General features: G+C 37.3%; 2 protein-coding genes across 2 annotated transcripts in view; one reads left to right on the forward strand and one right to left on the reverse strand.

Moving 5' to 3' along the window:
• LOC107227284 (WD repeat-containing protein 48) overlaps positions 1-13913 on the reverse strand; it is a 503573-nt gene that overhangs the window by 395136 nt on the left and 94524 nt on the right. The window lies entirely within an intron of this gene.
• LOC124294771 lies at positions 6812-9244 on the forward strand. The gene is made up of 6 exons (XM_046741751.1): positions 6812-7078; positions 7241-7411; positions 7489-7692; positions 7776-8050; positions 8587-8746; positions 9036-9244. Exons 1-5 carry the CDS (start codon positions 6895-6897, stop codon positions 8695-8697), a joined length of 945 nt encoding a protein of 314 aa, XP_046597707.1. The 5' UTR covers positions 6812-6894; the 3' UTR covers positions 8698-8746; positions 9036-9244.

The raw sequence follows: 13913 nt of genomic DNA on the forward strand, positions 1-13913 counted from the left end.
TAAATGCAAATACGGGGAACCGTGGCTGCGTAGGCCAATGAGGTACAATTATGACTCCTTGAGCCTTGTCGAACCTGATTTGTTGGAGAACTCTTGAAATAATAGCAAAAGGTGGAAAAGCGTAGAAACGGTAGTTATTCCAGCTAATCGTGAAAGCATCCACTGTTACTGCTTCAGGGTGTCTTTTCCACGAGCAAAACTATTTGACTTTTGAATTATTTCTTGAAGCGAAAAGATCTATTTCCAGGGGACCCCATTTGTCGGTAATTTGCTTGAAAGCAGATTCGGCTAACTCCCACTGGGTATCAATGTCTTTGTTTCTCGATTCCCTATCGGCAACCGTGTTTTCTTTGGAAGGAATATATGATGCGTAGACCCAAATTTTTCTCTCTTCGCACCAATTCCAAAGGTTTCTGACCAATCATCCAGTTCAAGATATCTCGAGCGAAACATCTGAGCGCCAGGAAAGCTGCTATAAGCTCAAGGCGATTCATGTCAAGTTTGCTTTATGATCGCGTCCAAAACCCGTGAGCACTCTGATTATTGCAGTGGGCACCCCAGCCTGTTAGAGGCGCATTAGAAAATATTTCTACTTCAAATTTAAACTTTCGATCAGGATTTCTAACTACAGGGATGGTGAATAGCCCCAATTGTCGTTTTGTATACTGCTAGGTATCAGCATTTCCTAAATAAAGTCCTGCCCATTTAGTAAGAGTGCAGTTAGTTTTTCTCTCTGCAACAACTTCGTATAAAGCCATCCATAAAAGACAGCTGAACACGCTGCGATGAGCATGCCGATTAATCGTGCGAAATCTCTAATCTGACACTTATATTTTCCTAAATATTCTTTAACAAGCCTTACTAAATTAATTCTTTTCTCTACTGGTAAAGCTAGCGTCATGTCACCTGAATTAATTATGAACCCAAGGAATCTGCATGAAAGTTCTGGCTTCTGCGAGCTTTTATCTTCAATAATTTCAAAGCCCAAACATACAAGTAGATTTCTGATGGTTTCTACATTACTTAAGCAGTTTTGAAAATTGTTCCCAATGCACAGAATATCATCTAAGTATACTGTAGATAATAGGTTTCTTTCTCTCAGGTAACTTAAAACAGATGTTAGAACCCTAGTGAACACATAAGGGCTCGTGGAAAGCCCAAAAGGCAATCAAGAAAATTCAAAAATATTGCCATTGAATTTAAAGCGTAGAAATTTTCTACATTTCTCGTCTACTGGGATTAAAAATAGGCATCTGAGGTCAAGATTACGGATAAAGGAGCCCTGAGTGATTAATTTCAGCGTAGTTCTTAAATCTTCCATTTTAAAATGTGAGGTTTTTATAAATTGATTCAAGATTTTTAAGTTTAAAACAAAGCGTTTCGAACCGTTCGGTTTTGGAACTAGGAAAAACGGTGATAGAAATTGTCCTTCAACAGGGTTGTACCTAGCGACAGCAGGACAGGCTAATAACTTTTTTACCTCCAATGATAAAAAATATTCAGCTTCACTAGAAAAACCTAAATCTTTTTTATAACTTAATGCTTGTGGAGGCCTGTTGGTAAACGGTATTTCATAACCAGTTACACATTTTAAGATAATCTTATCTTGAGTAATTTCTTTTCACTTTTGATGAATATGTTTAAGACGGCCTGCTATTGGTCTCACCTCAATTTCTACTGACGCTCGATGTTGTTCTGGGGATTCTGGTTCGCCCTGGTTTGTTTGAACGAGTTGTTCTGCGACGGCCTGTTGCTGGACGGGTTCGTCTTCGAACAATTCGTTTTTGGACGAAAAGATTTCTGGCCCTGATGTGGAATCCCCTGTCTCACATACGGGCCCCGCCAGTTTAAAGGACGTCCCGAAGGAGTCCTCGGAGCAGACCTCTTGTAGTTTCCAGAGGTCGAATCTGGAGTACTGGTACTTTTAATTTCTTTTCCCATTTTTTTCATCGATTTGGCCGATTTGATTAGGTCAGATAAATCATCCCCGTACAAGAATGTACCTGGCGTTGTCTTTTGTAACAGATCTTTCATCGGTTTTGCCAGTATCGGGGCAATAAAAGCCTTTCTAGCCGAAGACATCTGGTAATGAAGTTGGGAAATTAATCTTCCCACGTCTGCTAATGATTCTAGCAACTCAAGATGGTCTACTGGTTCCCCGTCATTTTTCAGAATCATTGTGATTGCTTCTCCCACGGCTGATAGAGCTGAAGCAACATAGTTCTGCTCAATGATAAAAAGATTATCTCTTTTGGAGGCAGCCTCAGTCAGGGTGAGAGCTATTTCAGCGTTCAGTGCTGGAGCTTCAAGTGAAATGTTTCCTGTACGAGGATACTTTTCCAGGACTCTGTTCTTATCCTCTTTGGTCAAGCCTTCCGACAGCCAGGCGGACCATCTAGCGACCAGACTTTGATGTAAGTCCACTTTTTTAATATTGTTGCGCGCTGGATCATCGCCTAGGAGGCACTCTGTCTCATCGTCCAACTTTTTTGACTCGAAGGGTAGATCCGTCACCTCATTAGGCTGATTTGGTTCAGAGGATGGGTCTGTGATCACGTCCAACTGTTTTGCTCTGGAGGTTGGATGGGTATTATCAAGGATTATCAAAGTTTCTGATTCAACTTCGTCTCTAGATGTAGATGGATTTTCCAAGCTCACGCCCAGATAGCATCCAAATCATAAAGAATACTGCGAGAAGCCTTTTGATAGACTTCTGCCAGAAGTCCAACTATGAGTTCTTAGAGACATCTTATTTAAGAACTCAAAATTTAGAACTCCTTAAGACGTCTTTTTTAAGACATTAGTTTTGTGCCATACATAAGTATTCTTTTTCTTGACTTCTTATTGAAATCAAAATTATGATCTCTTTAAGAACTCATAGTAAAGACGTCAGTTTTATGATAACATAATGTATTCATTTTGACGACTTCTCATAGAAATCAAAAACATGAGTCCTTCAAGACATCTTTTTAACGTCTGTTTATAATGAAAATATAATTTTTATGCGCATGCTCATAGTGAGTCAATGCGCATGCGCTTGATATATTGTTCACATATGTGTCACGTGCGGAGCGGTCTCGCACGCGACGGCTTCAACCCTCTAAGTTCTCACAGAGGTTTATATTTATTTCCTAGGTGGGTTGGGAGGTGAACGTCCTCTACAGGGCGTTCCCTGGGAATAGGTTTGGAAGATTTCAATTTATCGTACCAATGTTTTGATGGAAAGCCAAGTTAAAATGTTTAATAGGTCAAAAACTAAAAAGCAGAGAAGGTTCGAAACAAGGAAGCTTACAATTATTTTGGTCTTATACTACTCACGTTCTCTCCCTCTCTCGCTTCGCAGCTTCGGCTTCGAACTCGCCGAAGTATACACGCCTTCACACACACTTACTCACAGGCTACACAGCTCAATAGAGTTCGTGGCTTAACGCTTGCACTTATTTTATCTTCGTAAGACTTACACCGCGACGCGAGTAACCTTTTACGGCCGTGGGTAGATTAGAGAATTACGCTCTAATCGTCGGTTTCGGAAAAAGGATTTATAGCTCTATACGTGGTCGCTTCGAAGGAGCCGGGTTCCGCTGATGTCGTTATTCAGACGGTCTCAAGACGGGACTGCCTTCGCTCGCTCGTCCGACACCCCTTGGAACGTCGGGCGGCGAGCGAGTTTTCGCTGAATTTACAATTCGGGGTTTTCGCTAACTACATAATTCCGGAACAAAGGCTCGCCTCGCGACAGTCATCCTCGAAGCGCGTGATTTCGCGTTCGCCTCATCCCGGTGTTGATTACACCCGGGATCCGGCGGGCGCGAAGACGCTGACGTTGCTGGCCGTCCAACTACGCCGTTCCGCTCGGTTACTCCACGAACTGGTTATAATAAAATATTTTATATAGACTAACTAATATGTTTATGCTATGCTTCCTTGTTTCTAGAGATAATAATAATTGACATAATCGGTGATATAGTCCGAATAAATATGCGGCGCTCGTGACATGTGCATTACAACCAAAAATGAATAGAAATTATGGACATCAATAATTTATTTATCAGTCATTTATAAACATTAAAATTATTTGAAAAATTATTAAGTGTGGATTCTATCAATTATAAGACGAATCAAGGTAATATTGTTCATTTATTAATATCTAATTTTTTTTTCATATTTTATAACATTTTGTCTTTGTTTTGTGAGCAGAATTTTACAAAGCTAAAGGATACAATTATTTGTGACTCAATACTGAAAAATTTCATTTCAAATTTAATAGGTGATAATGACCACCCGAAAGCCTTTCGGTGAATTGTCGAAAAGCCAAAGAAATCGGCGATTAAAAAGAGTCAATAACGGATCACTATTGCAACAAATTCCTTCTCCACTGCTAACGAGGCCCGATGTGAATAGTTTTTCTGATGATAAACAAGATACTGCTGGTTGTACAAGTTTTAATAATTTGATATTGCCAGAAAGTTCCATTGAACGTCAAGATGATATAATTTCTGATGATAATGTGAAAGATGTCGATGTTGGTCCTGTGCAAACTAAAATCATTGATCCTGATACAACAATTGATTTAAGGACTCAAATAGGACAATGGCAATGCCAATATGATATAAGTCAAGCGGCCACCGGATCTCTTTTAAAAATGCTCATTAATGTAAACTCAGTTGATGAATAAAAAAAATTACCTACAGATCCACGTACCCTATTAAATACACCTCAAACTACTGTCATTCGCTCCGTTAAACCTGGGGAATACTTTCACTATGGCTTAGAGCGAAAACTAATTGACCAGTCAAAATCTATTGGAATAGATAAATTTGCGAAAAATATTCTTATAAATGTTCACATCGATGGATTGCCAATTTCAAAAAGCTCAAAAAGACAGTTATATCCTATTTTAGCTGAAGTATTTCCAATAATTGCTACACTTTTTGTGATTGGAATATATCATGGATTTAATAATCCTGAAAACTGCAATGAATTTCTCGAAGAGTTTATAAACGAATACAAAATTCTGCATTTGACGGGTTTCAAGTATAATTATTGTCAATTTTTTGTGGAAATTAGAGCTGTCATCTGCGATTCTCCAGCTCGTTTTTATGTGACATGTACGAAGGGACATTCAGGTTATTATGGCTGCATCAAATGTATGCAGGAGGGTGATTATCAAAATTATCAAATGAGATTTTTATCGACCGATGCACCGACACGTACAGATGATAATTTTATCAAACGTGTTAATGAAGACCATCATCTTGGAAAATCAAAATTTGAAGAGACTGAAATTGGTATGGTTTCCCAATTCCCTGTGGAATATAAGCACCTAGTTTGTTTCGGAGTTGCAAAAAAAATTCTAAAATCACGGATCACTGGATTTCGTGTAAATGAAAAAACATTAATGAAATTTAACCATAAAAAAAAACAACAAATTTCAGATGTATTAACTTTAATAAAGAGTTGGATACCGTCAGAATTTGTTCGAAAAACTCGAGAATTAGATGAAATTGATCGATGGAAGGCAACAGAGCTGAGATTATTTTTACTATATGTGGGTTCTATTGGTCTAAAAAATTATTTACCGGAAGAATACATGTATCATTTTAATTGTTTACAATGTGCGATAAGGATTTTATGCGATGAAACTGATTGTATTAACAACAACGCGTGCGCAAGGAGATTATTAAAATATTTTGTTGATGAAAGCGCGTAGTTGTATGGCAAAAATTTCGTGACTTCCAATGTGCATAACTTGGTGCATTTACCTGACGATGTTCTAAAATTTGGTAATTTAGACTCATTTAGTGCATTTTCATTCGAAAGTTACTTATATTTTCTTTAAAAAGTTTTGAAGAAAGGTGACAAACCATTGCAACAATTAAACAAGCGAATTCAAGAACGAGTCAATTGTGGTTTCAAACAAACTATAAAACAACGTTTGACTAAGCCTGAAGTAAGTAATTTTAATTTCAAAAAGTCTTAGAGAATTGGAGTTCCTTCACATGATAAAATTGACTATGGAAATTTTACATTCAGTGCTTCCCAAACTTGTGATGAATTCTGTTACACTATTAATCATGACATTGTTCGAATAAACAATATTAATATGAAAAGTAATGAAATCATATTGCAAGGACAAACGTTGACTAACTCTGAGAGCTTAAAAAATTACCCTATTGACTCGAAGTTAATTCATATAGTTAGTGGGAATAAGTGATCAGCTGATACTGAGAATTTTAGAGCAAGTGATATTTTTAAAAAAGCCGTTTGTATACCATGTGATGTATTATAGAATTCTTATTCATCAGAATTCTTATTCATACCATGTAATGATTCATTTTATTTTTTCCCTTTGATTCATTCTTCGAACTGAATGTTATTCTATGATAAAAATATTAATTTTGATTCATTTTATTTAAAAATTTAAAACATTTCGAAGATATATTATTCATTTATTGTAGTTTATTAGTAAATTTAATTTTTGTTATTATATGTTTTGTTCAAAAATATTAATAAACAACAAATTTTTTGAAACGCATCTATTTATTCTACACATTTTATATCGATTATAATAATTGCAACTTCAATTTTCGCGCTGTGCTACAGACATGCCATCTAAGTTTATTTGTAAGTACCAGTATACATCTAAACAGTAAATATCGGTCCATGTGTAATTTCCAGAAGCCAAGAATCTTCAACTACAATTTTTTAACGAACAATTATTAAGGTAAATTTAACGTTTTCTTCATGATTATTAACATTTTATTTTGATAACACATAATAATTAATATTACAATTTTATACTCATCGATATTTTATGTTTTAACACATAGTTTAAAAGAAAAAGAAAAACTAACCTCACATTTAGTTTTATTAATAACTTAATTTTTTTTTAGGATGTATTTCGTTGCTTTTTGTGAGGATTGGTGTTCGACGGTAGCGAAAAGTTGGGTAGATGAAGATACAAAACTAATTAAACGGCCTCCTCAAAACGAAAATGCGACAACTGCTTGTAAAAGAAGAATAGACCCCAAGAGTAACTGGCTGCAGATAAAATATACAAGGCTGCTTGGACCATACAGTACACGAACTATTATTGTAGCAAATTAATGTTTATTATGAAAAATTAACTAAGCTATAATCGATGTCAGAAAAAATTGTGTAATATTTTAAGCTCGATTTTGAAAGCAAAATTTATTAATTCCCATATTTTTCATCTTAACTTGAAATTTGGTTCTTTTAGAAACCTTTGATACGGCAAGACAAGTAGAAATGGCTGCTGTTCATTTGGCAACAAGTGACGAAACTACCGTTCTGAATATTGATGACAAGGAAAATAATCCATCAAAGCGTACGAGGCAACTACTGTTACGTTATCAAAAATCCGAGGAATCGAGCGACGATAATGAAGAAGGTGTAGTATTTATTTAGTATATATATTTATAATAATAATTATAAATCAATTAAATCTTGATTGTTTAAAATTTTTAGAGAAAGATAATAACCAAAAAAATAAGAGCCTTCCTGAAAAGAATTTTGACTATAAGTCCAATAAAATCGTTGCCGATTCTGATGATTTGTTAGAAACTCAGCCCTTAGATTATAGTGATTTCTTCGACGGTGAAGAATACAATCATTTAAGAGAACACGAAACGAGCAATAAAAAGATATTGGTGACTAGTATTGAAACCGTTGGTAGGTATTTCACAAATCTCATTGATATAGCTGTTTAAAGTTCATCATGCTAAATTTAATAATTATTTTTCTCTTTTATATAGAATTACCCTTTGTTCTTGCTGAAGCTGATAAAAGTTCTCAAGCTCCACAACATATTTTTATTAAGAAAAATAATGGAAGTAATGACGATGCCAAGAACAATAATTCAACTCAACTAGACAATGCTTCCAAAGACAAGATGCCTAATGAGATCATACATCAGAAAAACAGTGAAAAAAAACAGTGGTTACTAACAATAATGCAACTAAGCCTGGTTCTGAGGGACAAAAACAAACTGCTGCCAACCAATTTGATGCGCCAGTTTGTCCCTGCTGTCGTAAGTGCGATTCAATTCTGATATTTTACTGATAACAATATAGCATTAACTTTTTAATGTTTAGAATTCTAATAGTCTTTTGCTATCAATTAAAATTTTATGCAATTTCTTTTGTTTGGTTTTAAAAATAGTGATGTATCTTTTCTGTTAACAGCTGCATGTCGATCGAAGCTGGATCAAATGTTTCGAAAATTAGACACCATACTTATTTATGGTCCTAAATTCTAATGTAACTTCAAACTGTATACAAACGTCTTCAACCTCTGTTCTCAATGTTTTGCCTGAATTTACTCTGAAGAATACTGAATCATTGACGCAATTCAATCAAACCTTACTGAATAATAAAGAAGCACATGCACAATACGTAAGAACATTTAAGCTCAATTTTTTTGGTTGATTTATTTCTGGGTTTTCTTTTGTTTTACAGAAACTTTTTTTTAATTTTATTTTAATCCTGATAAATAGTTCAACCACATTTGTAATTCTTCATTAATCTCCTCCAATTAATGCAACATTGTGTCAAATTATTTTTTCAGACAAAACTTATTGAACTTAGAAAAGTAGCTGATGGAAAAAAACACGTCCGGGACGTATTAGCATTTATTTTAGATAATAACTTCAGTTGTAAACTGTCCTGGAGCGGTTAAAAAAAAACTATACCCCTGAAGGAGATGAATTTCGTGAACATTCTGACAAGTAAGATTATTATCTTCATTTATGCCTGATTCTAAATTATTTAAAATATTGTTTTAAACTTTTTATGAAATCATGATTTCTAATCTCAAATTCATCACAATTATGGGTGTAGAAGTTGTCGATAATTTAATGTAAATGATATGTATTCAGAAAATTTTATACCATTAGTTTGCACTAAACTTGTAGTAAATAATGTTTAGGACTACTTAGCGTCAAAAAATTTCTTTCTTAGTATTTTTCTTTTTTGAAAAAAATCGTATATTAAAATAATAATTTCTTATACTTTTAGGCACTATCATTAAGTGTAATCCACGGTGCACATTAGCAGAACTTAATGACGCAATAAAAAATTGGCTTCAACATGCCAGTGATCGGGTTAAGTATACGAATGAGAAACACCAAGCACTGAACAAAGAGTAACATAATGAAACTATTTAACTATTTTCTTCTTTCTTTTCTCTCAATTAAACAAATAATTTATTTCTTTTGCTTTATGTACTGTCCATAAATATATAAAAACTTGTTTTATTTTAATAAAATGATATTACTTCTATATAATACAATAACTATGTATGGTTTATATATAATATTTACCATTTTATTCATATCATTTTGTACTTATACTCAATTTCAATAAATATTCTTGTATTTAATAATGAAAAAAATTTTTTTTATACCTACAATAAAATATTCCAGTTCTGAAATAAGAAGTCTTAATGTAATCATATTTCAGACATCAAAAAAATGAATTGTTCAAGAGTTCATTATTGAGAACGCAGAAAAATGAATTCTCAGGGGAGCCATTTTTATGAATCATAAACATAAGTTCATAAAGAATTCTTATTTATGAAGTCAGTAAGAAGAATTCTTTGAGAGCTCTTTTTTAAGAAGTCTTAATTTATTCATAAAGCGGCGCATACGACGTCTTAGGAACTTCTAAAACAGTTCATTCTGATGATTATTCTGACGTCCAAGCCATAAAAAAGAACTGTTCCTACATTCTTCCAGAAGTCATATTGTAATCTGGGCTGTCTGTGGCCTTGATTCGATAGACAGAGATCTGTCTGAAAGGGGGCGTCCATTAATTACGTGAGGTAGTTTTGAGAATTTTTTGACCCCCCTTCCCCCCTTGGTGAGATATTGTAAGATTTTTCTCGACCCCCTCCCCCCTGCACCAATCTCACGTGAGATTTTCCAAGATATCTATTTTGGGTATAAAAGCGTTGAATTTATTAAAAAAAAAAAAAAACACAATTTGCTTAATTATTTTTATTTAAGACTAGTATTGCATGAGAATATTGCTGTAATCTTAAATCACAGTGATAAAATTAGATAATAAATAATTAAACGAAAATTAATAAAATATTTATTCTAATTCAGTCCATGGAGACTCGTGCACGGTCTCAACAGTGACTATTGGAACCAACATATCCAAGTGATTTTCAATGAAATCATCTGCTCCTTAAACTTCGCTCTGATTTAGCCACTCTAAGCCGTTGTCGCTTGCACACAGAAGCTCATTTAAATGTATTTATAATTCACATTAAGTTAGTGTACGATTTTTAAAATAACAGAAAATTTTAAAATACTGAACTATTGCGAAACAGAAATGAAAGAAAGAAAAAAAGGATTCAACCTACCTTATAAAGGAACGCTAAAGTATTTCGAGCCTTTCTCTCCGCCGCTTCTCTCAGAAGCTCGTTGATCTCATGTTGAACGTGCTGAACCAAATCTTCTTTCTTCGGAAAATTATGTTTTGCTGTGTTCCATAACTTTACCACCTGTTCCTGACAGCGCTTTTTCGTCTTTAAGACGTGTCTTTTGACGTGAGCATTATAATAATCTTGAAAACTCATTTTAAATTAATAAAAACGTCGGCTGAATTGTGTCAGATTTTGCCATATTTTATTCAAGACACGTTGTTTACTTTCATCTAGCTTTGGTTTAACTTAATTATAACGCAGTTTCACACCGTTTTCTGTTAGAAAAAATTTCGTGATATTTGCCAAGACCCCCCCTCTCCCCCAAGTGAGATGTAGTAAGATTCGGTTCGATCCCCTCCCCCCCCTAAACACCTCACGTAATTAATGGACGCCCCCAAAGAGGCTGGCCCTCAGGAGAATTCACCACGTCTTTCTGAGACGTTGCACGCGACTGTCTTAGCTCGTTAGTTTCAGTGTTCACTTTGTTTTCGTCAGATCGTCTGACTGAATCAACAAGATGGCCGTTAATGGCACTCGTGGTTATCGCTTCCTACATGCGAAATTTACGAGCCCGAACGCACGAGCATGTCTCCCACAAACGAGTACATGTCGCCGGAAAATTTTTGAGAACCCACCGAAACATAACAGTTCATTTTTTACCTACCTGTTATTCGGTTGTGTTGTTTTTTGCGTTCGATTTCTTTCTCTAACCTCCGCAGTCTCTTCGTTATTTCTTCTCCACCAGAATCTCTTTCCCCGCTTCGCTTTTTGTCTTTCCCCATTTCCGAAAAATCAAATAACAATTACACTTAATTAACGTATGTATGGATGTAATATTTATTGCTCCCCTTGGGGTTACAAGGACTTCCCTTTTCCTCTTCCTTTACAATATTTTTACATGTTTTCTTAACCTATTCTTACCCTATTCTTACTTCCTACCTTATCCTTGCTTAATTTCTAATTGCCTGTGCCCTGTGCCGTTGCCTTGCCATTCCCTTACTTTCCCTCTTATCCTTTTCTTATTCTTTATCCTTATCTTTACTTAACCTTATCCTATTTTACCTTATTCTATTCCCTATTCGTCCTTATCCTAATCGACTTCCATTTCCCATTCATCTCTCACTCTTTCATTCTCTTGTACATCCCTGATCCTTTCCAGTTCTCTCATCCAGACTTCTCCCACCCCCTCCTCACCTAACATCTCCCTCACCACCTCCTGCCAGCTTTCCCCCCTTCTACCCCAGCCCACGCACCTTTCCCATACGTGCTCCCATGTTTCCTCCTCCCCCCCGCACATTCTACACCTTCTCTTTTCCTCTTCTTCCCAGTACCTTGCCTCCTTCATCTCGCTTCCTAATCTAAATCTTGCCACCCTTGTCCACCTGCTTTCCCCCCATCCCTTTCCCAGATACCCTGATATCCCTTCTCCTTTCACTAGCCTGTACCATCTGTTGTATCTCGATTCCCTTATTTTCTCCCACCTCTCTTTTCTCTGTTCTTCCCTCTCTCTCTCCTCTATTTCCCTAAACTCCATCTCGCCCCTCTCCCTTCTCGCGACTACCTCTCTACTCTCTGCTCCCTTTTCCGCAAAGAAACTTTCCCTTTCTCTTTCCCATCTCGATCCCTGCCTCCCAGCTTCCGCCTTTTCCCTTATCTCTTCCCAGCATCTCCTAGCTAACTCGCTACCTTCCCCTCTCTCCAGCTTCCTTTCAAAATTCCATGCCCTTCTCCCTGCCCTAATCTTTAGCTTCTCCCTCTGTAATTCCTCTCTTACTAAATATCCCGGTGTTCGCCCATCCACTCCTAATGTCCATCTCAAAAATCTATCCTGTACCGCCTCGACCGCCCTCCATTCTCTCCACCCCCATATCTCCGATGCATACTCTATTACCGTCCATACTAGCCTGTCAAATAACCAAATCCTTTTTTCCCAATCCCTCCCAAACCTTCTTTTTCCTATTCCCCATACCTGCCTCATTACTACCCCTGCCTTACGTACTCTCTCTTTCACCTGTGCTTCCTGTACCCCATTGCACTTTACTCTATACCCTAGATAGCTGAACTCTTTCACCTCCTCTATCTTTTTCCCTTTCCATCTCCAATCTATGTTTTTCCTTCTGCCGCCTCCTTTCCTAAATCTCATAATCCTTGATTTCCCTACATTTACCGTTAGCCTTTTCCTACCCATATACCTTTCTAACTTCCTAATCATTACCTCCATTTCCTCTTCACTTTCCGCTAGTAGCACTATATCATCCGCATAAGCTAACGTACATACCCTGCCGCCGGCCAACTCCACCCCCAACCCTTCTCCCTCTCCCCATTTCCTCTTCTAAATCCGCCAGCAGCAGGTTGAACACATGCGGACTGAGCGGGCATCCCTGCCTTACCCCCCTCGCCGTCCAGAACGCCTCTCCTACCTTTCCCCCGCTCCTCACCCGACTCTTTGTTTCCTTGTAAATTTCCTCTATCCTTACCCTTAGCCCTTCCCTCACCCCTCTCCTTTCCATAGTCTCCCACAGCACCTTCCTGTTCACTGAATCGAACGCCGCTTTCAAGTCCACAAAGAACGCCACCATCTTTTCCTTGTCCTTTCCCACCTGTCTATTGATTAAATAATTAAGTACATATACATTGTCAATTGTACCCATGCCTTTTTTGAATCCCGTTTGATTTTGCGGTATCAAGCCCTTCTCCTCTACCTCTCTTTCTAACCTATCCGCTAATGCCATCGCATACACCTTATATAGAGTTGGCATTACCGTCACCCCCCTATACTCTTCTACCCTTTTCCCCTCCCCCTGCTTTACTATGCGCGCTATCAATCCCTCTCTTCAATCCTCTGGCCAGCCCTCCCCCACCCAAACTCTGTTACATGTTTTCCATATCCACTGCTCCATTTCTTCCCCCCCCCATACCTCCATACCTCGCTAACTATTCCATCCCCCCCTGGTGCCTTTCCATCCCTCAGCTTTCCGATCACCTTTTTAATCTCTTCCCTCTGCAGCTCCCCTTCCCCGTCTCCCTTCCTATTTGCCATCCCCCCGCCTTCTGTTACCTTGCTTTCCACTCCGCCTAATAATCCTATGAAATACTCCCCCCTCTCCTGATCGCCTATGTCCTCATTCACCCTCTTCCACTTCTTTTTTTCCCTGTTAACTATCTCCCATACCTTGCTTTCTGTCCTTGCTTCCGCTGCTTCTTTTATGAAACCCTCATTTTCTTTCTTTTTCCTCTCCTCGCATAGCCTATTATATTCCCTTCTTTCCTTTCTACACGCGTCCCCTTCCCCCTCCCCCTTTCTCCATTTCCCTAGACTCTGCCTAACTTCCGCTTTTTTTCGCCTACATTCCTCATCCCACTATCCCTTTTTCGCTTTCCTCCCCCTCCCTCCTACATCTAAGGCTCGTCTAAACTCCCTTATTCTTTTCTCTATCTCTTTGCCTACATCCGCTTCTCCTATC

The sequence above is a fragment of the Neodiprion lecontei genome, chromosome 5 (genome assembly GCF_021901455.1).
Source record: "Neodiprion lecontei isolate iyNeoLeco1 chromosome 5, iyNeoLeco1.1, whole genome shotgun sequence".
Lineage (NCBI taxonomy): Eukaryota > Metazoa > Arthropoda > Insecta > Hymenoptera > Diprionidae > Neodiprion > Neodiprion lecontei.

Excerpts from the sequence above, each read along its gene's own strand:
- LOC124294771 (XM_046741751.1), top strand. The coding sequence starts at position 6,895 with ATGTATTTCGTTGCTTTTTGTGAGGATTGGTGTTCGACGGTAGCGAAA. Across the intron at positions 7,079-7,240 it reads AAGGCTGCTTGGACCATACA|AAACCTTTGATACGGCAAGA; the intron begins GTACACGAACTA and ends TGGTTCTTTTAG. Across the intron at positions 7,693-7,775 it reads GACTAGTATTGAAACCGTTG|AATTACCCTTTGTTCTTGCT; the intron begins GTAGGTATTTCA and ends TCTTTTATATAG.